This window comes from Aspergillus steynii, assembly GCF_002849105.1.
Source record: "Aspergillus steynii IBT 23096 chromosome Unknown P170scaffold_2, whole genome shotgun sequence".
In the NCBI taxonomy this organism is placed as follows: domain Eukaryota; kingdom Fungi; phylum Ascomycota; class Eurotiomycetes; order Eurotiales; family Aspergillaceae; genus Aspergillus; species Aspergillus steynii.
In genome coordinates, this window is record NW_020194399.1 from 2,350,321 (window position 1) to 2,373,822 (window position 23,502).

A 23,502-nucleotide genomic window follows, 5' to 3' on the forward strand; every position below is an offset into this window, starting at 1 on the left:
TTTGGTTCGAATGCAGACTCTCTGGGGTAGTAGTGCTACCACGTCTCGCCAACTCCGACGTTGTATCATCGAGACTGGGCTGCACTGCTTGCCCGTGTATTTCGCATTCGTCCTCCGAACCCTCAGAGTCCGCTTCATAATATGAAAATAATCCTCTCCGGAACGCGTGGGCGGTGGTGAGGTAATAATACTCTCCGCCGGCCTGGATAATGCCTCCACACGTTGCCCTCGTTACAACATCCTGACCGTCTGTCCACACGTGCACCGGGAGTCCAACCCACCGGCTTCCAGGCGCGTAGTATACCTCACTCTGCGGGTCTTCACTTGATATGGAACCGGTCCCTGCGCGGGCATACCAATGTCCTGTTGGTGGAAAGCGAGGAAGATTCGCCGTCTCGAACCCAACTTCTTCTGCTGTCAGGAGTTCGCGAATTGCGTCCAGGGCTATCTTTCGCCCCTGTTTCTTTCCCCCGGCGATTACGATGGTGGGCAATGCCTTGTCCTTGGCCGAACCGACCATGCACAGTGTCAATCGTACCCCGGTGATGAGTTCGCGAATGTCCCCAATTACGTCCGCGACTCCTCTCCCAAGGGCGTTGTTGTATATTTCGCGTGCCCTGCCTCTGGCCTCCCAGAAGTAATATCCTCCTTTGCGTCCGTGGCAGAAATCACCCACAGAGTCTGCCCAATTCATTTTAGTATGTGACGACACAAGCGCTCTAAACATCGTGAGATCATCAGGCCGGGTGAAAAGTCCTTCAAGGACAAGTGGTTGAGCTTCCTCGCAAGAAAGGATCGCTCGCAATGCCAGAAACACGAGACTGCGGCTGACGAGAATCCATCGTTAAAAAGGCAATGATCAATCTGACCCCCGCGCGCCACGTCAGATAGATCGAGAACAGCCTTGCCAAGGCGATTTACGCGCCCTCAAGGCTACCGGGTTATATCGGCGGCATTCCCGCGGGGATACGACCATTGTAGATTTCTGACGGCAAGAAGAGAATAACATGACTAGAATCTTGCAATCACCGAAAGCCTAGCCAGGTCCAGTATCATATATACAATGTCTGTATCTTCCCGCAGTGACACCTCAATCGAGCTGCGCACCCTGAGGACACCCCTACAAGACACGCCCATAGACAGAACCCTGCAATTCAACCTCCTCAAGGCCCTTCTCGGGCTCAACGTCTCCGAGACCGAACTGAAACGCATAGATCTCTCTCCTTTCTTCAAATTCTACGCCGAGCGGTGCGACTTCGCACTCACAGACAGAGGCCACTATGTATCTTGCAAAACGCACGAAGATCTCATCTCCATCGCCAAATGCATTCGACACGGCCATACGCGCGAGGAAATTCAAGCCAGACTGAGACTTGAGTATGCGAATCCCTCAGATCAAGAGCAAGACCACGGCCGGCGTTTTGTTCAAGTTCAAGACGATGCCATCAACGGATCGATTGATCTCGCCGCTGGGTTACTGACTATGATTGGGATCGGGAAGCCCCGGTTTGGGTCGCTAGGGTATGAGGTCATGGAGTGGAGGACGGGGCCGTTTGGGGAGTTTATTAGGAATTGGTTTGACGAGCAGAAGACGCAGACGGGGGAGTATGTACGCTTCGAGAGGTCATTTCACGCGCTGAGCTTGGAGGTAATTGCCGGGGTGAAGATTGAGTTGAGTACTATCATATTGCTCTTATCCTTCATTTCTTTTGCGACTTTACTGTCTAGATGGGAATGGATATGTTTAAGATCTATGAAGAAGGTTAAGCTGATAATTACCTTCTTATCTTATCAGATGGACATATAATCTAGTCGACCATCTCAGACTCCTAGATGCAGACGACGATCAACACGAGTCTGTTGTTCAGATCTTCCACTGTGCTAGCTTTCTACATCTTCAGAAATACAGGTCATTCAACCGTACAAAACCCTGCAGAACATACAACCCTAACAAAGAACAGAACCCACCCCCTCCTACCCCCCTCTCTCATCGACGAAACCCTCCAAACAATCGCCCTCCTTCTACCCCGCGAAGACGAATCCGTGCAAACCTGGTACCGCAAAATAGAAAAACAGCACACCCTGGACCCCAGCGCCATCAAACTTCCCTATCTAAAGCGGGAGCAGCGACGGATCGAAAATTTTTCGTTCTGGCGAGAACGCCTCATCATACTAAAGCAGTGTTATGACGAGTCCGAGCCGAGGGATATTCGGCAGTGGTGGTATGATAGAAGGAAGGGGGTGCAGTGGTATACGTTTTGGGTTGCGATTTTTGTGCTCCTTCTGACGCTGTTTTTTGGGCTGGTGCAGAGTATCGAGGGCGCGTTGCAGGTTTATAAGTCTTATCATCCTACTCTGTAGGGGGAGAGTGGGGATGGTTGGTTGAGAGTTGAGATGGAAGGATGATGAGACCATGATTAAGCAGGTACAGTGCATGATTCTGACAGTGAGACCAAGAACCTAAGTACATACATATCCTGAAATTCCAGTCCCAGACAAAGTGGTGTCCGGGCACTTGATTCCGTTTTGAATAAACCCTTCCAATTGGATGATCATGATCTCCGGGGTCTTTTGGCAGAAAGCAATTGAACGATCTCGTCATACCCCTTTTCCTTGGCCATATCAAGTGCGGTCTTGCTCTGAGGAGACTGTATGCTGGTATTGGCATTGCCTTCGTTAAGAAGCAGACTGACCATGACAGCATCGTTCCGGCGAACTGCCTCCATTAGTTCAGTATATCCTGGGTCCTGGGATGTAGTTTTGACTTTTCCAGAGGCCAGAAGGAAACGAACTATCTCTATATGTCCATTAGATGCGGCGGACATCAGAGGGGTGGTTAGAGAGCCAGAAATGTCTTCGCCTGCTCCTGATGGGTCAGCATTACCAACTTCGAATAACAACCTAGCTACGTCGTCGTAACCCATTTTAGCTGCATATGTAAGGAGTGAGTATCTCAAGGAGCCTGTCGAGTCTTATTAGGGCAAATATCAGTATTGTTAAATACTAGTTTAACCTTATTGATATTGGAATTGATAGAACCTACCATTAGACCGAATGTATCCCTTATTCGGATTGGCTTTGGCCTGCTCCAAGAGTATTCGGACAATCTCCACATTTTTGCTCAGAACGGCAAAGCCAAGGGCAGTGGCACCATGATGGTTGCAGATATCAGGATCGACATTGGCGATTCCGAGCAGTTTTTGGACAATTCCAACAGATGAATTCCTAACGGCAAACATAAGAGCGGTCATGCCATTTTCATTTGTCAAGTTTGGATCAGGACTTTCGTGTTGCTTCAGTATTCCAACAATAATGGGATGATTGAATTTAGTTGCGACCATGAGCGCGGAGTCACCTTGTCTGTTTTGGCAATTCAACCGGGTTTGATCAACTGATAGCAGAGATCGGGTAATCCTCGTAGATCCGTCCTTTGCTGCCCACATAAGAGGCGTCCATCCGTCCAAATCGCATATGTTAGTTTCAACCTCATCTGACTCCACAAGCATTCTGACCAGGTTCACATGTCCGCCTTTAATGGCTTGAAGAAGTGGTGTTACGCCAAAAGCATCTCGGCCGTTGAAGTCCATATGGCAATCCTCGTCTGTCAAATCCTCAAACTGTGTGACCAGTCCATACTTTGCCACCAAGTGAAGTCCAGTTATGGGCGGATCCTCTCGCCGAAATGGAACTCCGAGAACGATTTGCTCGGCGCATGATGCCAATGAAGTGTTTTGAAGGAATCTTTTCGCCGCACTCCGTACTTTGCTACTGTTTTGATTAAAATGAACATGAATCGCCCAGAAACGCGCCGCATAATTCAGAAACGGATGTTTGTCGATTCGGTTTTTCAGTGCCTCTTGGTCATGCACAAATCCTGTAGCAAACGCCTCAAAACTTAGGTACTTAAGACAAGTCATTGCAATGGTTCTGCTGGCGTTCCTAACCCGAGGGAAACCAGTACGATTGTAAGAATACCAAATGTAAGCGGTGTGATGCACAAAGTCAACAGTCGCGCTGATGGGACTAATAGCTATAAGACCCTCACTCAAGGAGACGAGACCTGGCATATCTGGAGGCGCATGTTTCACTTTCAGTTCCTTGTTATTGCGTTGATGTTGTGTATTTAAAGCCTCGCTCAGCTCAGTGGTACTAAGAGGTCTCATCGCATAGAAGACCCAAGACAAAACGCAAAAAGCCAACCTTCGAGGTGATCTTTTGACTATGTCGAATGTCTTTCGATATGCTTCATTCAATGTGGACGAGTGAGAAGGGGTGTGGGTATTCGCTATGCTGTCTAGCTCTTCTTCTAACTTCTCCCGTGTGTCTTTTGTTTTCAGCCAGTTCAAGTAAAGTCGAGCGAGTAAGAAACTGTCTTTTATCAGCTGGTTGAATCTTCAAAGAAACATTAAATTATCTCACCTTCCTCTCGCAGAGAAAATAATGATTCTTTTGAATTTTTCGATCTCAGCTTGTTCTGCAGGCAGGGAATAGAAGCCTGAAAGGTCAAAGTTTCGATCGATGTATATTTCAATATTCCCATCTCGTATATCCAACTCAGAAAATCGATTCTGGTTTTTTGATTGTGGCTCAAGTCGAAGATCTTTCGTATCATCGGAAGTTACCATAACCCGAGCACCAGCACTTTGCATCTCCATGATAGCGTTGAAAAAGTCATGTATTTCGAACAGTGGGCTTTCGCTCAAACCATCAACAATTATAAAAGCTCTCTTGTAACTTTTAGCAGCTTTCATCAGAGCTTGTTGAATCCCCTTCTCGGATAAGCATTGTGTTTCGTCCTGGAGGTTTATGAACTCATCCGGAATAGAAGGAAGACCTTCAAGCAATTGCCGGAGAATCGCGCGAATCATTCTGGGAACAGTTTGCGCATTTCGGTTTAAAAAGAAGAAGCATACTATTGACCCTTGTTCTTTCTCCGAAGTGCGGAGATGCTCTACTACAACCGAGACCATGGTAGTTTTGCCTACACCAGGGCCTCCCGAGCATAGCAAGATTCGATTTTCAGGGCGGTGTGCATCCAACCACTCCTTCAATTGCGGGTGCTCCAAGAACCAAGTTCCGGTTCCCTTCTCCCATAGTTTATATGCATCAGCTTGCTTCTGGTGGTAGGTGGATGGAGCGAGCCAGTTCAGAAAGCTTTCTCGATCATTGTGTGCTTCGTTCTGGTCGCTCCGGTTGTTGTGGGCGCTCCGGTTGTTGTGGGCGCTGTGGGCGCTGTGGGCGTTGTGGGCGTTGTGGGCGTTGTGGTCGTTGTGGTCGTTGTGGTCGTTGTGGTATGATGAGGGTAGATTGCCATTGGAACATTGTGATGTACTATCGAGAGTCGCGATTTGTTGCTCTGCTATACAGCCATGGGCGTAAGCCAAAAGCTCATGGCATTTGAACGCAACTGCCATTTGGGGCCGCACTTACTTCTTCCTAGAATGGAAACAACAGTATCCGTCTTTTCGACTTGAGCTGAGCGAATACCTTCCAGAAGCTCTTTAGCAACTGCAGCACTGGCGGCGCCGGCATAGGCCTTCCAGGTTTTATTCTCATGGGAATCGGAATAGTCACATATACCTCTGATAATGAGGCATGGAAATTCTTCATATGACCAGCTGCTTCCGTTTCAAAGCAGAGAATGTTGTGGTTTTGACGGAGTTTCTCTCTCGTGACAGCATCCTTCATAGCCTGTTCACTGGAAGCAATTAGGCCGCAATGAATCACTGGATCTGTATTTTGCCGTGGCTTTCGCTCAACCAGATGCTCATCTAGCTCTGAACGGCAAATGACCTCACAAGGCTGGTTGAAATTATTATGTTTGAAAGTTTTGGCGTACAATTTATCATTCTGAAGCCCTGGATGCTGCCATTTCTGTTTCATCTTCGGATATTTCTGACGCATGAGTGCCAAGTGACGTGGGACCGCAGAGCCCGTCAGCTCATGGCGAGTCATCAGCTTGGTAAGTGCGGTCACCAAAACATTTGGTGAACGACTGAGATGCTCTTTGGGGACGAACCTGCTCTCGGAAATCGTTTTGTTGTAATCATACTGCACCAGGCCTCCTGTTGCTATCAGTATCTCATTCCTGTGCACAGAGCCTTTGGACCAGGGATTAATGAAGAATGCACCATCAGGAAAGCCCGGTTTGCTCACAAAAACATCGCCCAATCTGATATCTGACTCCGGATCCTCGCTTGGCGATCCAGGTGCACCTCCTCCAATGCCTATCATCAGCGCCACTTTGATGTTGGGAAAGCTTAGCAACATGTCCTTGGCTACAGCTGTTGCCCCACCACTAGCTCCAAATGGAAGACAGCCGACAACCACATTGTGTGCTCCAACGCGTCCAAGTGTGTATACATTGGAGTCTTGCTCATTCTGGTCAAGCAGTTCATGTTCTTCGTCCAGAATGGCTGTCACTGCTGTTACCTCGTCAGGCAACGCGCAGATAAGACCTATTTGGTAGTAATTGTGTGAGAGCGTCTCACTCTGACTTTTTTTCAGCCTTCATTTTGATCTCAGCTAATGACGAAGAATACAGTGTGGAGAGACATGAGTTATTACCATGTGGACTGTTTGGACATCCCTTGTTAATCTCTGAGTAATAATCCTGGGGACAGGAAGTAAGAAGGAAGATATGTAGGAAAGTAAAAAAGGACAAAGGCTCAAGAATAATAAATACTGAAGGTGGGAAGGTAAAAGAGTTTGAAAGTGAGAGTGGGAGGGGTGATTTGTGGGTTGGGTTGGGCTGGGGACATTCACTCTCTAGTGAAGTAAAGCAAGACTGAAAAACAGGGAAAGGATGGCTAGAGGGTTACGCCCAGTCATGAGGGCATGCCGAGGAAAGTGATGCCACTTCGTGTTATTTATAGCACCTATTTTGCAACGTTGGGCTCTGTTCTATCTGCCTCTGTTAAATCATTTGGTCACATTCCAATTCTTTGTCTATATATTGCCCTGGCACGCAGGCCTGGAAGACACATAATAATTTCCTCATTACTGAAAGTTTCTCCAAAATGTTCTATGTTATATATCCGTATCTTTCTTGCTAGATGTTGATTCCACAAAGCAGTGGCCCTAGAAGTAATTTGAAACAGATCAGTCAAATGGCCAATACCGCCTATACTCAGCCTTTTCCCCGTCAGTTTCAGCCAGTTGCTCCAGAATCTGATCTCTGGCTTGATCGAGGGCGGCTTTGCAATCATTGTATCGCACATGCTCTATGAATCCCTTATCCGGCCACAAATCACCCAGGCTTTCCTTGACCTCCGTAACAAGGTCGGTTCCCGCTACCGCGCCCTCGCTATCTAGCTTAATACGCTCAATCTCTGCTTTCGAAAAGTCAAACGGGAAAGGGAAATCACCATTTACGCCAGGTAGTTCTGTACATGAGTCCTTCAGATCGACTAACAGCGACTGGAAATGCGCCTCGCCGTATTCGAACATGCGGTGGGCAAGAAATATCAACCCGTATGCTGGCGTCTTTCGGAACTCGATTGCTCGATACAGATCTGGGTTTTTGGCAAGCATGAGTTTCCGCCATCCGATGAATACGTTCTGAACGGTATACTCGTTTATAGCTGTAGTTCGTTCTTCTGGGGACAGTTGCGAGAGTTTGGGCATCGGTACTAGGTCAAGCGTCTCGAGCTCAAGGCCATCCCAGTCGAGGTAGGCAAGGTCGGGGTTGTGATTGAAGAGTGGAGAGATATGACAAGACTGCCAGTCGATGATCCCTGTGATCTTTTCTGGGTTGTCTGGGTCCACAAATATATTGTCATCATGCAAATCATTGTGCCAGAGGCGTGGGTTGGTAATCGCAGCGTCCTTCGGGGTAAGAGCATCGACTATTTGTTGGTACCTTGCCAGGGCAGCAAGCTTCTTTTCCATATTTGGCTGGTACAGCTTTGGGCCACAGAATAAAGCAATTTGCTTTGGAGGTTGTAAAGCCTGGACGGCTTTTTTCTCGCGCGTCCCGACTGCTTGGAGGTACTGTGTTAGAGATGCCCCTATACATTTGTTAGTAGCCCTCTAAAACGATAGAGCGCTGACATACATGGTCCCCTATAAATATCTAAATTTGACCGGCCCGCATCAAACCAATCCCGACCTGTGGAAGGGCCAATAGCAAACTTCGAGTCTTTGATGGTATTCGCATTCTTGATATAGTAGTTATCGTTGCCGAGTTGCTGTAAGTCGCCTGTGTAGTACAAGCTACCATAATGCGAGAACGAAACACTCAGCCAATTCTTTTGGAAGCGTGTCATAGCAAGAAGCACCTGGAGCTTTTGGGGAAGTTTCATAGTGCCCCAGACTTGAGAGAGCGGAACACCCTCAGCTTTGTCCATGATAATAAACTCAGCTCCGACGGGATGCGATTTTGCTTGCGAATTCCATGCGTAAACTCGAGGCGCTGGTGTGTCCAGAATTGTTCTCACCTTCCATTAGTTATATAAGTAAGTCCAGAGTTATAAGCTTGAAGTAGACTTACAAAATCCATCGTGGCGACTTCACTAGCCGTAGTAAAATGCGGAATACCAGCATTTTGGTTAGGCACTTTCGCAACGACTTCTCGGCCATTGTCCATAGTCATGAGGAATGCTTTGTTGAACATGCCGTCCGGGTATTTCTTGATGGAGATGCATTGGCCGGCGCCAACGGAGTCTGCGGCGATACGCGCGAGGCTGTTCATGTCGAACTTAGACTCTCGCTTTCGAAGGTTCTCTGCCTCGTCTACGATAAAACGGCCTCGAGTGAATTTGAAAAATTCGCCGTTGGAGTTCCAATCTGGTCTGGATAAGTTGTAAGTTCAATCGCGCTGAGATGGGGATGCTTACCAATCGCAGGAGACTGCTTGCTGGTGGCATAATGATCGTAGGATAGCGAAGAAGCTTTCGATATTGAGCGGTAATATTGTAGGCTTGATACAGTAGTGGTTTGAATGTTGCGCCACAGACGTGCGGCCGATAGGGGTCGGCTCATGCTTCACAAAGACAACAGTGTTGTGCTGTCTACCTTCGAGGAAGCATGTATCATACAGTTAAAGGAAATCTGGCAGTCGTTTCCAATCATTTTTCTACCTCCATTAAGATAAAACGGGTTGTTGTGTGTGGGAAATTGATGATGGTAAAATAATAGTGTTCGGAGGTTGTTGTAGAATAAGTGGCCGGGTGCCTGGCCGGACTAGAGAAATCCCCCTTGCTGATAATTAATTAGTGCCCTAGCTCCGGGTCCATTGCACTAAAGATATATTTCGAGCCATCGCCTTGATAGAACCGTTAAAAAAGAAATGAATTATATTCCAATGAGTAAGAAATCACTAAACTTCATTTCAATATGTAAGTTTTAGGCGCCCTAGATGTATTTCTTGAGGTACGCAGCAACTGTATAATAAGCCCATCTAAAAGCACCGTAACCGAGCCATATAAACTCGGTCCTCTATCTCTAAGCACTTGTACTCTTAACCACCACCTCCCTCAACTCCTCCTCACTCAAATACTTCACTCCAACAATCTCATTCGACAGCCTCGGCGGCCCAAACAAACTCCCAAATCTCTCCCCAAACAACGCCGTCTTGATAAAATTGACCGCAAACACCGCCGGACTCGGCTCCGGCTTCTTCAACTCCTCGTACGCCTCCCTCTCCAAATCCTCCGTCCTCACCACCCTCGTCTCCACCTTCTTCCCTGAAAGCCTCAACAGCTCCACCTGCGACACATCCGCCTCACTCACATACACAGCCCTATTCCTCGTCGCATCGGGGTTCCGCAGAATCCCCACCACCGCGCCCCCGATCCCCGCGAGCGTCGTCGTGCTGAACTTCCTCTCTCCGCCATCGTACAGGTCCGCGACCGGTCCGGCAAAGTTGAGGATGAAGTTCTTCTCGAGACCGAAGTCCAGAAACGCCCCTGTCGCGAGAAGCGTGTAGATGAAGGACGGGTTGGTGGAGGTGACTTTCTCCAGGTGTGATTGGACTGCGACCTTCCCCGCGAAGACGGGGATCTTGCGCACGTGCTCGTTCTGCGTGTCCACGCCGTACTCAGATGGGAGGTAGTGCGTTACGCCTGCGTTGACGGCCGCGTCGATGAGTCGGATGGGGACGTCTTGGGGGGCGCGGCCAAGCGCGTCCACGACGGCGGAGTGTCCGGTGAGTGCGGACTCGAGGGCGGACTGAGAGCTGTAGTCGACTTCGACGAGCTTGGCGCGCTGGTCGATGGGTTTGTTGGATGTGCGCGAGAGCACGGTCACAGAGAAGTTGGCGTCTAGGAGGGCTTTGAGAATGGCGGTGCCGAGGTTTCCGGTTCCCTGGACGGTTGTTAGTGGTAGGTGGTGGGGGTAGAGGGATTGTGGACGTACACCTGCGAGCGCGACTTTTGTGGGAGCCATGATGTGGTCAATTGGGTTGTTGGGGTATAGATGGTGCTGTCTGTTGTTGCAAATAGGTGAGTTGATATGTGGTTGAAGGAAGATTTACAGGCAAGTAAATAAATACCCCGCCAAACAACAAGAGAGGAGGGGAAATCACGCGATGTGCAGCAGGAATATTCCGAGGTTTGTCAGCATTTCATAAGTTTGGCTGGGAGTAGCGTGATGACTCTCCTGTTTTATTCAAGCACCTCATTCCATTTTTAGGGGACTGGGTTCTTTGCCCATGTTGCGGCATCAGTTAGATTCTTGACGTCATTCGGGATATAGTCGTGGTTGTTGGGTTTCCATTGGTAGCGATAAGTCATTGAACGCAAGACAACTTTTGATTTGAGATCCTAATCTAGTTGAATACACCAGTTCAATCTCCAGAAAACAAAACCAAATCCAATGAGCATGAAACCAAAGAAAAGAAAAAAGGACAGTCAGGGATCATGAACAAGACAGGCAACCAGTCCTACATCCCATCGACTCAACAATCCCTAATCAAGATGCTTGGTATTGAACAAACGATTGCCGGTATCCGTTCCTCTCTTTCCAGTAAATTTATTAGTCGAAATTCTCAGCGCGACAATGGTGAGAAGTCGATTGAGACGCGAGAATAGAAGGGGTATGCGACCGCCATTCTCTTCGAGAGCTTGAGCCTGCACGACGCCCGTAACAACAACGATCTTGATATTCCGAGCCAGGCTGTGAATGTGCTCGACGAACTCAACGACCGAATTTCCGCTGTTGATCACAGAGTCGACGAGGATAACCGTCGACCGCTCGCGTAGGCAATCGCTCGTGACGTCTTCTGGTTTCCATGCGTGTAGGAATTCGGCGGTTGGGAAGACATCGTTGATTCCCTCAGCCATGGGTGCGCCACCTCGCATCAAAGCGATAATCAGTGTGTTCTTCTCCTGAGCCAGACGATGTCCAGCTGTGTCGTGGCCTTGCACGTGAGGGGTAGAATATGACTCGATGCCGATGATGTCGCTGACATACTCGAGGGCCAGGTACCGTCCGCATTTAATATGGACGTTTCGAAGAGCCGGTCCTTCAAATGAGGCATCTCTCATAGGGGTTTGGAGGAGCTTAGCAGCAGGTTTGTGGGTGGCATGGATGATATAGGGACGGTACCGATGCTCGACAAGCGAATCGACGAACTTTGAATCCATGATGTCGAGGACTGGGACGAGGGTGGTGTTAAGGCGTGGTGCGACGGAGGGGGGAAGGAGGACTTGTTTTGCATAAAGCCACTTCTCAGTAATGGCCTTACGTAGGGCACTCTCCATAGTCTTGCTCCTGCTGCTCTCTTCGCCCACAACCACAATCGCATAGTTCGCTTCCCGCAGCATGGGGATGTCCAAAGGACTGTCCCCGAAGGCCCAGACTTCCAGCCTGTAAATGCTTTGCAGGTGACTGACCAAGGCAGACTTGGTCTCTGGGGTAACCACGAGGCCGTCGGCGATCCGACCACCTCCGATGACATTCACTGATCCAGAGAGGCCCCCTCGAGCCAGGATCTTCTCCCAGACAAGACGCAGACCTGAAGTCAGGACAACCGCGTGGATGTGCTCATTTCTGGAGACCAGATGAAGCAAAGCCTGCATTTGAGGATACATGCTCACAGCATCCGCTGTGCGTTGGCAAATCTTGTCAAACTCAGCATCACCGGCTGCTTCTTCGTACGTCAAGGTGGCCTGCCAGAAAGCCTCGTATGAATATCCCATTTTGCCGAACAACGCTATCAAAGGAGGCTCTCCCTGGGAACCTTTGGACATGAAAAATTCCTTCCACCAGAGATTACCCGTATCCTCAACGGTCAGGGTGCGGTCTGCATCGAGCACCAAGACCTTCTCCAAGCAGCCAGAGCTATTCGCTTTCGCCATGGCCGTGTCCAAGTGCTTCTTTGCATTGCGCAGGCTCTTTTCTTCATGGTGACCATTCAGATCGAGGATCAGACTCGCCATATCTCCTTGTTCGGTCCACCTGAAGAAGAGGATCCCGTGGTTGAGGCAGGAGTCTCTGAGCTGTGACTTCTCTGCCTCTTGCCACCTGCCAATATGGAAAACCGACATCTCAGGACGAGCTCGCGTTCTGTCCTCTTCCTGGCGCCGAAGCACGACATGAGGCGGGACATCCAGGTACAAGATATGCGTGTAGACAATAAGATCGCTGGAAGTGATAACAGGAGATCCTTCCGCATCGCTGGTCTGCCAGAACATATAGTGTCCTGTCACGATTGCCGTCTTTTCGTTCAGGAAGCAATCTTTCTGGATGCTCTCGATGGCTTCCCTCCGCCACTTTCTCTTCCGCTTCTCGTTCAGGAGTTTGAAGGCTTCTAGACCCCCGGGCACGAGTCTGTCGATCACTTGCGAGCCTTCATAGAAGGCGAAGAAGTTTTCATCAAGCTTTGCCTTGAGTTTGCGCAGGAGGTATGATTTGCCGCAGCCGGGGACGCCGTAGAGGCCGATCACCGTGGGCTTGCGAAAAAGGTCTGGGGCAGTTGCGTCGGTCATTTTGATAGAGAGTCAAGTAAGAAGCTTGCGATTTCTTGGGATGGATAACGAAAACAGGGTAGAAACAGACTTGTGGTGGGAGAGAGTAAGGTATGGAAAGATGATTGAGTAGCCCTGGGAGAGATGGAAGTTGATGATATTTATACCGCATAGGATACCAGAGCAAGCGCATCAAAGAGCAAAGAAAAGGGACATCCCGCAAACAACTTGTCATCAGATTCTTTGTTGCGTGGGGCAGATATTCCAATTACAAGCGGCTGGGTAAACGCACGAATTCACAGCCTGACGATGCGATGTGGTGCGCTTGTTACTGGCTGAGATACTATCAGAAGACCCGTATGCTATACCAAACAGAGATCTCGGCGGATAGACTTACCGTTGAAATCAAGGAAACCCTTCACATAACGTTGCGTTAATTCAGTGCTTTCTCTCTAGGCATAGCTCTTATCAGTCACTCGCCGAGCAATGATATAATAATGCGGCTCATCATCCCCCTGCACTTCAACCGGAGGCACAAAGACCACGGGCTGAGGTTTCCATTCCCTGAAATTCATTCTCTAGCAGAAGGGCCTCCAATCCAGCGCGGGTCATCAGCGACGAGATAACCTCTGATCCGAAAAACCTCCATTTGAGGTTCTGCGCACAGCGACGATCCGCATCGCATCCGTGCCCACGCATCTCTGGCGGACGGTCTTCCACTGCGAGTGTGGTGATAAACAACAGCCCACCTGCAGGTACTCACGTACTCCAACGGGCTGTCATTTGCTCCATTTCCTCCCCGGTGAAAAGAGTCAGAGATAAGATGTTGAAGACCGCGTCAAGACGCTCCGGCGGTGTATTCGCGCATGTCGGCGAGGGTGAATTTCCCTGTCGGAACGGCCTGGCGGCTCGGCTCGACCATCTTGGGTGAGATATCTATCCCGGTGACGCGGTGTCCGGCGGCGGCGAGGGTGCTTGCCACGGGTCTGCCGAGGTGTATGCCTACCGAGCCCCCGAAATCATGTCACTACGTTCCATCGCTTGTTCTAACCTAAAATGAGCTAAATCAGGTAAACTCATTCATCCAGCCAATCAAGTTGCCTGAGTCAGAATTATTCCTATCAAACCATTACAAAAGCCGGCCTTCCTCACTCTATATACCCATGGCTATCAACAACTCAAACAGACCTTGCAAATCCAAAATTTTTACAATTCCACTATTAACAATTTATATACAGCCCTCCCAACCCTTTCAGGCGACAGGAGCAGCACCCCAGTATCCATCTAAGCACACGCAAAAATCGACACAAAATACCACGAATGCGCCAGAACGCTCTGCTTAGCCTCTCCCGCATTGCCATCGCGCGACCCCACGCCCTCAACCAGCGTAATGTCCGCCCCGGTCACCGTCTTTTGATTGGCGCTGGTGATCCAGTACTCGGGGCTAAAGTGCGTGAAGCCCAGGATAGACGGCGGGAGACGCGGCACGATATCGTTCGTGTGCGTGATGCGGTAGTTCGTGCCTTGGCCGGTGATATACGTAGCCAGGGCCTTGTTGCCGAGACGGGGCGAGCCGTACGAGTACTATATCTATTAGCATCCATCTTCACTCCACTCCGCCGAAGAGGTAGGATAGGATAGAGAATCAGGGGCTTACCAAATCAATCTCAAACCCATCATTGCGCAACGCGGTGGCCGCGAACGACGCCAACGCAGCCCCAAAGCTATGTCCCGTGAATACGAGCTTATAGCCCGAGTACTTGTCGACGGCGGACTTGACGCTAGCGGTGATGTCGTCGGCAACGGCTTGCCAGGCCTTGTAGAAGCCGCCGTGGGCCTGGCAGCCCGCGCAGAGATCTTCGACCTTGTCGAGGCCGAAGTCCAGGTTTGCGATCCAGTTGTCGATGGTGCGAGAGCCCCGGAAGGACAGGATCAGGAGCTTGTTGGTCGAGTCGACGGCGAAGAAGCCGGCGACATCACCGTATTCATCGTTGCTGGGGGTTGTTAGTATGTCTTTGTCTTGTGTGTGGGCTGGGATGGTGGATGATACGTACGCGAAAAACTCGCTCAGGGTCTCCGTCTCGGCTTTCTCGACGGATGGGCAGTTGCCCGCCTCGCAGGTTAGCTTGTCGCCTGGGGAGTCGATGTTGGTTGTGCAGTACGCAGCGGCCGAGTACTCTGCGAACAGATTTAACTGTTTCAGGACGTCGGCGGAGACATCTAGCATTCAGTTGTTAGTTTTGGCAGCGAGTTAGGGCTAATTATGCATGTGCATGTGCGTATGTGTGACCACGACATGATGTATACAGATGAGCATAGTCATAGCCACAACACCATAGAAGATACCACAATAGACAATGAAAAAGCAAACATACCTCTCGAAGTCAACTGCGCCGGAGCAGCAGCACCCAGTCCTACCAAGGCCGAGATCGCCAGGACCCGACCCAGCGAAAAGATCATCTTGTCTTATACTGATCCAAACCCAAAAATAACAATAGCAATGAACGACGTCAAGCCGGAAACAAAAGAACCAGCACACGAGGGTATAATATAATATAAGACAAGACAAGACAAGACAACCAAACCCCCTAATCGAGGACCTCAGACAGGCTGACAAGCTGACCGACCAACTGAATGCGTGCTCTACAGACCAACTCTGAAGACCTCCTGGCCCCCGTCCCCGTCCCCCTTTATATACACATACCACGCAGGCCATGCCTTCGAGCTCCCCCTATCAAATGACCAGGCATCCATTCCTGCTCAGCCCTTGAACTACTGCGTAGGTGCGGACATCCACTTTTGCTACTTTACTTGGCCCGGATACGAGCGGGGTAGGAAGACTAGGGAGGCATGGGTGGATGAGAAGGAATGGAATTATTTATTATTTAATAATTTGATTAATTTTTATTTGATTTTCTTAGTTTATTTTACGAATCGAGGGCTTTTGAGGGGGAAATGACAAGAAAAAGAAAAGAAAAAGAAAAAACCTCGTACTGGCGGACTCCGGTATGGCCAAGTCTCATCCCAAACCCGGTCAAAAATTGCTCACAGCCCACGCACACCGTCCAGTCCAGTCCAGTCCACAATTCTGCGCCTCTGCTTGGCCCGGTCCTCCACGCAAGAAAGGGACCGGAGCTCCGATGTGACATTCTCCCGTTTGTTTGGCGGGTGCAAGGGATACGAGCGAATGGGGGCGCAGGAATGGAGGAGACGAAGGGGTGGGTGCTGGGTGCCTGGACAGACGGTGAAGACTGGAGGATCGGAATCGGAGAGTCAAAAAAGAAAAGAAACGAAAAAGAAAAAAAGAAAAAGCGCAAATCAAACGTCGTCGGGGCCAGAGAACCAAAGCCTTGACCCAGCCAAGGATGATCCCGGTGCTTGTGAGTGGTGGTTCTCTTCACGATGATCTCGCGCTGCCAAGGGGATTAGCAGTTCTTAGTTTGCGGGCTGCAACGAGCTGGTTGGATGGTCGGCGTGCCTGTCGGAAGGATTTCCCTTGTTTTCATGGCGCATGCTGGACTCGAGGTTTATGGTCCTTCTCCTTGATCAGCTGTGCTGACAGGACTAGCTGGAGCTGGTGGTGACACCGAGTGGCTGTCCGTGCTCGATAACTTGAGCATTGATTGATATATACTCCGTCAGGCCTGAGGATATGCAGACTAGGCACTTGCAGCCGTTAACAATCAACTAAATTAAATTAATCAATCAATCCCCCGACGTTTCTCCCTTCCCCGGAGTGCAAGTGGAGATCTCCGTCCGGCGTGCAGGCTTAGTCGACCGTCTAGTGCCGCCGTCCTTGGTTGAGCAACGTTTATTATATTAATTTGGGGGTTCTGAGGAGTATTATTCCGTGCGGAGCAGACGGCGTAGTCTCTCTTCCATGGGATAGATAGCCATTGCCGAGGAGTGCTGGTGTTCGTTGCCTGTTGTTCTCCTCTTAGGGCTAACTGCACTGACATGTGCTTGTCTGTCTGTCTCGGATCCTTCGGATGGTCGATGCTCGTACTTGATCTGATCGACTGCTTTTCTTCCCTTCTTGAGGTGTGATCTCTGTCGGTCCGTTACTGGATTCTGTCTTGTGCGTTCGCATCGTCAATAGTAATAGCGTGGGATCCCCACCCCGACATTCCTTCCGCCGTTAGATCGATGCTGCCTGATTCCGTGCTCCGATACGACTACGACTACGAACCCGCGCGGTGATATGATCTTTCTGCTGTCATCCCCGAATGCTGGGGTCTATACTTTGAGGTTATTTTCCCGCGCTTGCCGGTTGAGCGGATTTTGGTCTTCTGCAATGTTTCGGACCTCGCCCGAGGGAGCCGTGGGCGTACCTGGCCTAAAGTCTGACGGGCGGGTGAGTGGCAGATGGCCAGCCTTGCAGGGGGAGCTGAGGAAGGCTGAGTCCTGGTCGTGTCTATTATTATGATCTCGTAAGACCTAGCAGGTATCCAGGCACGGCGCTGTTTCAAATCCCACGGAATGGAACTAAATTGGGTGATTATCTCGCGCAGTTATAAAAACAACAACACTTGTTCTCGCTCCTTGAAACGCCAGCCTTGTATGGAATAATCTCATCATGTCTTTTAAGAAAACCAAGCCAAACCCACCGGGGTTGAGTTGCGACTTGCAATAGGGGAAGCGGTCCACACCTGCCGACCATTGAAAATGCAACTCTTCCCCTGCGCCCCCTTATTCCCTGCAGGAACCCGATCTGCCTAACTGGCTCGCTTTCTCCCCCTCGTGACTAATCACGACCGTGTAGAAAACGAGGGCTTTACCTCACTGCACGTTCGCCCCGTTGTTCTCGGTCCCCTCCGCGCTGTAATCGGCCATTCCCTCGTCGGCGTCGCCTTCGGCAAGGACCTTGGTGGTAGGCTTCTCGGAAGAGAACGGCGTGCCTGGAGTAGCCGCGACTACGTTGTCGTTCTCGTCGACAAACTCGAAGTTGTATCGGGACAGGAGGTGCGGGATGGCCGAGAGCTGGGGCCCGTATCGGGCGGTGTTGTCGTACAGTTCGAAGAGCGGGACGGCGAGGAGTTTCATGTTCTTGGGGACGGAGAGGACCTCTATATTATCGTAATCAGAGCCACATTCACCATGCCATGCACCATCGCAATGGCCCGAACTTCACAGAGACAACGAAAGGGAACGACATACTCTTCTTCGGCAGCTGGATGAAGTACAACTTCTTGCACTCCTTCGGCCGGGTAACATGCCCCGGCAGGAACGGGTACATGAAGGTCTCGAAATTCGGCCGCCACCATTGCGCCAGGGTGTCGCCGATCTCCCAGTCCTCGTTGACGCCCTCGCCCGAGAATTGCGATCCGACGGGCGCCAGGCGCTCGTTCAGTCGCTTCTTGAATCCGTCTACTTCCTCGTCGTCGAATTGCAGGTAGTCGCCGGGCCTGTAGGTGTTGGATGTTAGCTTATGCGTCGGATGCATTAGACCGTGGTGACGAGGTCATGGTGACGTACAGTTTAAAGAACGCATTGGCGATCTGCAGCATCAGCACATGCGGGTGGTTGTGTTCGTGGCAGACGAGCACACCCTCGCAGGTGCGTCTCATGCCATACTGCTCGTAGTGTTCTTCGAGTCGCTTTAGACGGGCGAGCACGGACGGGTCCTCCTCGGGTTGCGTTTCCTTGGTCCCGAATGTGTAGTTGGAGAGGGGGTAGAGACGGATGGTCTGCGGTTGCTGGGCGGAGAAGTCGCGGGGACGGATGGGCCTGGTGGAAGGAAATAGATCAGTCATCGGGGCATAATTCTAGTAGATGAAAGCCAAAAGCAGGGAGTTCGAACCCATGTCCGGGGTCAGGGCGGACGTACGGGCGAGAGCTCTGCATGGTCGTCGTTGTCGTGGTGGACATCTTCAACGCCGAGAGGGACTCGTCTGTATTGGGATCAGGACAAGAGAGTTGTCAGGCAAGTTGGGTGAAGGAATTGAGGAAATCCAGAAGCTCTGTGGTTCTGGTCGCAACTCCGATGCGGCGAGTGGGCGGAGCTTCGTTAACTGTTGTTGCTATCGCGCTGACCGGCCGCAGGAACTTTCCTCCGCTCCGATGTTTGCTGACTAATGTGATATCACGTCGTCAGTTTACGGGCCTTAAAACGAAGGCAGAGAATATAGGCGGGTCAAAATCGATAAACTGCAATTCAATGTGCTGATTAACGGTATAGTAATGGTAATTGGCAAGACACGCCGCAGCCAGATACTTGTGAAAGACACTGTTCAAGATTGTTGAATGATCTCTACTGCTACACGCCATCCCCAATGCTGGATCCCAACAATTCTCCTGATGATAAAGATATGCTAACCCAATAATCTCAACCGTTCATCCAATCCAAACCGGTACATAAAAACATAATCTATTGGTCGCTCAAAGTTTCGCATCGAAGTCCTCGAATTCAGTCAGATCGGTGAATGGGCTGGGTCCAGCACTGACGGCCAGACGTGCCTTGTATTCGGGGACGTTGGTAATGTAGGTCACGCCATTGGTAGCCGATGACTTCGCATCTCCGTTAGTCGTCGGCTCAAGACCAAGCTGCTTCAGGTGCACGCCCAGGTTCTGTTCGGCCTGTTTGAGAACGGGCTCAATCTGCTGCTCGGACAGGCTCATTTCGGAGCCCAGGAAGTTCTTGAGAGTGTCAAGGATCTGGCCCTCAGCACCCGGCGCCACGTCGAGGTTGGCGAAGGCAGTAGTCAGGCGGTCCGTGTCAACTGCAAATCCAGCAGCCTCAAGCTGCTTACCGAGAGCGGACACCAATCGGGACTTCGGCTCTTCGGACTCGGCACCATTCACGTAGGGGCCGCTTTGGGCCTTGAGGTGAATGGAAACCTTGGCTCGAGTGGGGGATTCGGGGTTGACGTATTGGTGGAAGAACTCCACAAGTTCACCCTTGGACAGCGCTCGCACGCCAGCAGCGTCGGACTCGTTCTGCACAAAGTCGAAATACTCGGAGCCGATATGAGTCCAGAACCGGTTGGTCTCGGAGCTCAGGTTCTTCAACTTCTCCAGTCGCTTGTTAATGACGCTTCGCTTGTGGCCTTCGAAGTCGTCGTCCGACATCTGTTCCAGCTCACGCCCGAAGTTTCCGAGGAAGGCATCAATACGAGACTCCAGGTACTGCGCGGTGCGCTCGCTCTGGATGATAACCCGATAGCCGGCAGTGGTGGCGGAATAACGCGCACCGCTCCAGACGACGTACCCAAGTTGCTCCTTGCTTCGCAGCTGGTCGAAAGCCGGCTCGTCGGTCATCTGAGCAAACAGCAAGAGCTTGGCGCGAAGGACCTTGTCGGTGACGTCGCCCATGAACAGATAGTATTCGATGCAGTGGTTCACGTTGGCGGGATCCTTCAGCGTGCGCTCATACACGTAGTTGGATCCCGGAGGAATGATCATGTTGCGCCTCACGTGCCACTGGGACTGAGGCAGGGTGCGACTCTGGAGGATGCTCTCGACGGAGTCGGTCATGCGCAAGGCGTCTTCCTTATACAAGTTACCGTGGGCGAGGATCTCGATGTGGTTTTGGCTGAGCAGTTGAGGGAAGAAGCACGCAATATCCTGGGCTTCGATGTGCTCCAACTCAGCAGCATACTGCTCATTGATCCAGGTCTTCTCGGCAGTCAAATACCGGGTGTAGTCGCCGACCTGGTAGAAGGGCTGCTGGTACTCGGCATTCTTATAGGCGCGAGTCAGGCGCTCCTTAATGACATTGAACCGATCGGGGTTGATCTCCAGGTCCCGCATGCTGGTAAGCACCTTTTCTAATAGCACGGACATCTTATCGTTGTAACCGCCAACCGAAACGTCCAGGCCGAATATGCTAGCGGAAAGATGGTAGTCCAGACCGGCAAGCTCGGCATCATAGGAATACTCCACAAGCGCATCTCTGACAAGCTCGCAGTAGAACTTGGCTTTCACCAGGTTCGCCGGCGTCGTCCACACCAAAGGATTCCTAAGAGTGATGTGAACCGTGGCCTTGGGAACCCAGAATTGGTCGTCCTTCTTGAACCACAGGCGGACGTGGTCGTCGTGACGAATGAGCTTGGGTGTCTTGGCGCACTCGGACACCTCTTTCTTCTCCACCGAAAGTCTGGTAGGAACGAACTCGTTCTTGTGAGGCATGTGCAGCTCAGACAGTCGCTTCTCCGGGGTGGTCGCCAGTGCCTCGTTGATGCCGGACATGAAGTCCTGGGGCACATCTTCAACCTTGTACTCCGTTCCGTACCATTTCTCCTTGCAGTCCCAGTTCCCAGGGATGTCCTGCGAGACAATAATCATGCGGAAGTTATCGGCACGGAAGTACGAAAGAGCCTTCTTGATCAACTCGGGGTCAAACTTCCGGAAAAGGGAACCACTGAGAAGCCACTCCCTCGGAAGCTGCTTCTGCATGACGCTGCTGAGACGACTCGTGAACCGACTAGCGGGGGACTTCTGTTTGAATCGGAATTCGACTTCGGCCAGGTTCTTCGACTCATCGAAGATCCACTGTTCCGGTTCACGCTCCTTCAGCATGGCGATGTATTCAAACACCACCCTCGCAACTTCCCGGTACTGCTTCAGGCCCTCTTGCGTCAGACGAATGGACACAGTGAAAAAGGCAGAGCCAGGGCAAACAGGCATGACTCCAGCGGAGAGACCGTTAGCCCAGCCTTTGGCCTTCACATACGCCAAGATACTGCCCGGGCCTTCGTGGCCGATCAAGTGGCTGATATACCGGCTCGGCTGTGACTCATACAAGAACTCTTCGTCCAGGAAGGGGAAGTAAATGTCGAGGGAGCGGCTATCCATGACAGGCTTGGCGAAGATCTGCTTGCACATGTCGGTGGGCAACCACGGCTGTACGTCATCCCAGCGATTTTGCGACAGATCCTTGTTCTTGACTCCGGCAAACAATTCCCCGACCCACTGTTCCATCTCGTCCAGAGACTCTCGTCCGAGCACCACCAGCTTCATCCGGTTTGCCGAATAGTGCTTCTCGTAGAACTTGATGAACTCACTGCGAACATCCACGCCGCGTTTCTGCGGCTCCTCTTTCAGCGTCTGCAGGTTACCCGTGGAGAAATGGTGATACGGGTGTGCGGGATTCGACAGGGACTTGTTGAGCTGCATAAGGCGCCACAAGTCACTCTGCAGGTTCTTCTTGTTTTCGGAATCCACTGCCCGGAGTTCACGGTCCAGGGTAGATTCCAGGAACAGGGGGGAGACGAAGAACTGGGCGAATCGATCCAAGGCACCGTACAGGGGCGACGGGCCCGCGTTGCTGGCATCCGGGGTGGTCGTTCCGTTGGCCCCGCCGTTGGGGGTAGATTTGCCACTGGAGGAGGCATCGCTTGATGTCGAAGTCGCAGAGACCTCGAAGAAGTAGTTGGTCTCGGTGGCAGCTGTGTAAGCGTTGGAAGAACCCGAGTGGGCCGCTAGGTATTGGTTGTATGCATTTTCTTTGGGGTACTATGAGGTTGTCGCAAACCGATTAGACGTCACTCGTGAACGCTCGGGGCAAAGTGACCAAAACCAACCTTTTCCGTTCCCATAAAAAGCATGTGCTCCAAAGCATGGCCAATACCGGGCAAATCATCCGGGTCGGAGAAGTTGCCGACGTTTACGTTGAGCGCCGCGCTGGCTTTGTCTGTCTCCGGGTCATGGACGAGGAGGGCCTCCAACTTGTTGGGCAGGCGAACCACGCGGTAGGATCGGTCATCGATTTCCGGCTTCTCCAAGTTCTCGGTGATGCGATCGATCGAGCCCATGGTGGCGGGACAAGTGGAAAATGAGGCACGGAGGGACAGGGAGCGAGACGGATGAAACGACGGGGTCCAGCAGGGACGAGGGGCGAGGACCCGTGGCGAAATAGATTGGGAAGGAGGGGTGATCGCCGCAAGGGTGCCTGAAAGCGTAAAGGAGCGATAAGGTGCAGGCGAAAGCAGGGCTCTGGCGTTCCACGGGCGGAGAGTTGCAGAGGACCTTGGAGGCATACAGCACTTATGAGGAGCAGAGGAAAAAAGAGGCCACTACCGAGGCAGGCGGGTTAGGGCTGTGCGGGAGGAAGGCGGATCAAGCAGGGTGGCGGAGGAGAAGAGATGGTAGAGAAAGGAAGCACCCGATCCAAAGATGCAGCAGTCTAAACAAGGAAACAATTGGAAAGGAAGGGATAGAAATCTATGAGCAGAAGAGGAAGAGGAAGAGGAAGCAAGCAGGGGCCAAAGCAATAATCACGACATTCGCCGGGAATTTGAGGCGGTGAAGGGCAGGCGGTGAACAAGCCCTACTTTTGACCGTCAACCTGCACTTCGAGTACCACTATTCGGTTACAGAATGGGCGGTGTTGCTGGTAGTCATCAGGACACGTGTATCTCTCATGAGGTGGATCCTCTGGTTGGCATCATGAACAGCTAGTTAGCCCTAGACCAAACGGTGTGCAATGCTGAGTATTCCATCACAGACCAGTGACTACTGGTCCTGTCATTGAGTGGGAACTATGGAACGCCACCAAGGTTTCTTAAGCAGGAATAAGCGACGCAGTGGTCGGTAGGCCATTTCAATATTAGGCTGCCAGCTTATACGACATCTCCACGTCATACTATCAATCGAT

The 23,502-nt window shown here is 51.2% G+C and overlaps 9 protein-coding genes across 9 annotated transcripts; 1 reads left to right on the forward strand and 8 right to left on the reverse strand.

Annotated features, from left to right (window-relative positions):
• The first annotated feature begins 1,006 nt into the window (after positions 1-1,006).
• P170DRAFT_507003 (uncharacterized protein) lies at positions 1,007-2,478 on the forward strand. The gene is made up of 3 exons (XM_024854435.1): positions 1,007-1,671; positions 1,796-1,909; positions 1,962-2,478. Exons 1-3 carry the CDS (start codon positions 1,064-1,066, stop codon positions 2,359-2,361), a joined length of 1,122 nt encoding a protein of 373 aa, XP_024707439.1. The 5' UTR covers positions 1,007-1,063; the 3' UTR covers positions 2,362-2,478.
• A 74-nt stretch (positions 2,479-2,552) lies between these two features.
• P170DRAFT_488625 (uncharacterized protein) lies at positions 2,553-6,587 on the reverse strand (the record flags this gene model as incomplete). Its single annotated transcript, XM_024853973.1, has 10 exons — positions 2,553-2,720; positions 2,824-2,866; positions 3,014-3,039; positions 3,105-4,368; positions 4,420-5,180; positions 5,450-5,604; positions 5,658-5,691; positions 5,761-6,065; positions 6,132-6,508; positions 6,568-6,587. The coding sequence occupies 10 exons, from the start codon at positions 6,585-6,587 to the stop codon at positions 2,553-2,555; spliced, it is 3,153 nt and encodes a 1,050-aa protein (XP_024707440.1).
• Positions 6,588-7,008: 421 nt separating this feature from the next.
• On the reverse strand, positions 7,009-9,113 carry P170DRAFT_462173 (aminoglycoside phosphotransferase family protein). Its single transcript, XM_024852085.1, has 4 exons — positions 8,838-9,113; positions 8,492-8,787; positions 8,057-8,438; positions 7,009-8,009 (listed from the first exon to the last, which is right to left on the reverse strand). Exons 1-4 carry the CDS (start codon positions 8,980-8,982, stop codon positions 7,102-7,104), a joined length of 1,731 nt encoding a protein of 576 aa, XP_024707441.1. The 5' UTR covers positions 8,983-9,113; the 3' UTR covers positions 7,009-7,101.
• A 229-nt stretch (positions 9,114-9,342) lies between these two features.
• P170DRAFT_377665 (aromatic alcohol reductase) lies at positions 9,343-10,445 on the reverse strand. The gene is made up of 2 exons (XM_024845412.1): positions 10,357-10,445; positions 9,343-10,305 (listed from the first exon to the last, which is right to left on the reverse strand). Exons 1-2 carry the CDS (start codon positions 10,384-10,386, stop codon positions 9,445-9,447), a joined length of 891 nt encoding a protein of 296 aa, XP_024707442.1. The 5' UTR covers positions 10,387-10,445; the 3' UTR covers positions 9,343-9,444.
• A 404-nt stretch (positions 10,446-10,849) lies between these two features.
• P170DRAFT_402049 (uracil phosphoribosyltransferase) lies at positions 10,850-13,099 on the reverse strand. The gene has a single exon (XM_024846400.1). It carries the CDS (start codon positions 12,927-12,929, stop codon positions 10,908-10,910), a length of 2,022 nt encoding a protein of 673 aa, XP_024707443.1. The 5' UTR covers positions 12,930-13,099; the 3' UTR covers positions 10,850-10,907.
• A 206-nt stretch (positions 13,100-13,305) lies between these two features.
• Positions 13,306-13,814, reverse strand: P170DRAFT_433984 (uncharacterized protein). Its single transcript, XM_024848621.1, has one exon. It carries the CDS (start codon positions 13,605-13,607, stop codon positions 13,431-13,433), a length of 177 nt encoding a protein of 58 aa, XP_024707444.1. The 5' UTR covers positions 13,608-13,814; the 3' UTR covers positions 13,306-13,430.
• A 294-nt stretch (positions 13,815-14,108) lies between these two features.
• Positions 14,109-15,561, reverse strand: P170DRAFT_377671 (lipase family protein). The gene is made up of 4 exons (XM_024845413.1): positions 15,284-15,561; positions 14,963-15,128; positions 14,566-14,902; positions 14,109-14,492 (listed from the first exon to the last, which is right to left on the reverse strand). Exons 1-4 carry the CDS (start codon positions 15,366-15,368, stop codon positions 14,193-14,195), a joined length of 888 nt encoding a protein of 295 aa, XP_024707445.1. The 5' UTR covers positions 15,369-15,561; the 3' UTR covers positions 14,109-14,192.
• A 2,126-nt stretch (positions 15,562-17,687) lies between these two features.
• Positions 17,688-18,776, reverse strand: P170DRAFT_348691 (cleavage and polyadenylation specificity factor subunit 5; the record flags this gene model as incomplete). Its single annotated transcript, XM_024843691.1, has 4 exons — positions 17,688-17,974; positions 18,066-18,313; positions 18,384-18,635; positions 18,736-18,776. The coding sequence occupies 4 exons, from the start codon at positions 18,774-18,776 to the stop codon at positions 17,688-17,690; spliced, it is 828 nt and encodes a 275-aa protein (XP_024707446.1).
• A 303-nt stretch (positions 18,777-19,079) lies between these two features.
• Positions 19,080-23,056, reverse strand: P170DRAFT_453631 (a-pheromone processing metallopeptidase Ste23). Its single transcript, XM_024851374.1, has 2 exons — positions 22,430-23,056; positions 19,080-22,361 (listed from the first exon to the last, which is right to left on the reverse strand). The coding sequence occupies exons 1-2, from the start codon at positions 22,883-22,885 to the stop codon at positions 19,287-19,289; spliced, it is 3,531 nt and encodes a 1,176-aa protein (XP_024707447.1). The 5' UTR covers positions 22,886-23,056; the 3' UTR covers positions 19,080-19,286.
• Positions 23,057-23,502: the final 446 nt, after the last annotated feature.

Coding starts and splice junctions, on each gene's coding strand:
- P170DRAFT_507003 (XM_024854435.1), top strand. CDS start 1,064: ATGTCTGTATCTTCCCGCAGTGACACCTCAATCGAGCTGCGCACCCTG. Junction 1,672..1,795: donor ATTGCCGGGGTGAAGATTGA/GTTGAGTACTAT, acceptor TTATCTTATCAG/ATGGACATATAATCTAGTCG. Junction 1,910..1,961: donor CTACATCTTCAGAAATACAG/GTCATTCAACCG, acceptor AACAAAGAACAG/AACCCACCCCCTCCTACCCC.
- P170DRAFT_462173 (XM_024852085.1), bottom strand. CDS start 8,982: ATGAGCCGACCCCTATCGGCCGCACGTCTGTGGCGCAACATTCAAACC. Junction 8,439..8,491: donor AAGTCGCCACGATGGATTTT/GTAAGTCTACTT, acceptor AACTAATGGAAG/GTGAGAACAATTCTGGACAC. Junction 8,010..8,056: donor AGATATTTATAGGGGACCAT/GTATGTCAGCGC, acceptor ACAAATGTATAG/GGGCATCTCTAACACAGTAC.
- P170DRAFT_377665 (XM_024845412.1), bottom strand. CDS start 10,386: ATGGCTCCCACAAAAGTCGCGCTCGCAGGT. Junction 10,306..10,356: donor CAAAAGTCGCGCTCGCAGGT/GTACGTCCACAA, acceptor ACAACCGTCCAG/GGAACCGGAAACCTCGGCAC.
- P170DRAFT_402049 (XM_024846400.1), bottom strand. CDS start 12,929: ATGACCGACGCAACTGCCCCAGACCTTTTTCGCAAGCCCACGGTGATC.
- P170DRAFT_433984 (XM_024848621.1), bottom strand. CDS start 13,607: ATGCGTGGGCACGGATGCGATGCGGATCGTCGCTGTGCGCAGAACCTC.
- P170DRAFT_377671 (XM_024845413.1), bottom strand. CDS start 15,368: ATGATCTTTTCGCTGGGTCGGGTCCTGGCGATCTCGGCCTTGGTAGGA. Junction 14,903..14,962: donor ACCCTGAGCGAGTTTTTCGC/GTACGTATCATC, acceptor AACAACCCCCAG/CAACGATGAATACGGTGATG. Junction 14,493..14,565: donor ATGGGTTTGAGATTGATTTG/GTAAGCCCCTGA, acceptor TAATAGATATAG/TACTCGTACGGCTCGCCCCG.
- P170DRAFT_453631 (XM_024851374.1), bottom strand. CDS start 22,885: ATGCCTCCAAGGTCCTCTGCAACTCTCCGCCCGTGGAACGCCAGAGCC. Junction 22,362..22,429: donor TTTTTATGGGAACGGAAAAG/GTTGGTTTTGGT, acceptor ACAACCTCATAG/TACCCCAAAGAAAATGCATA.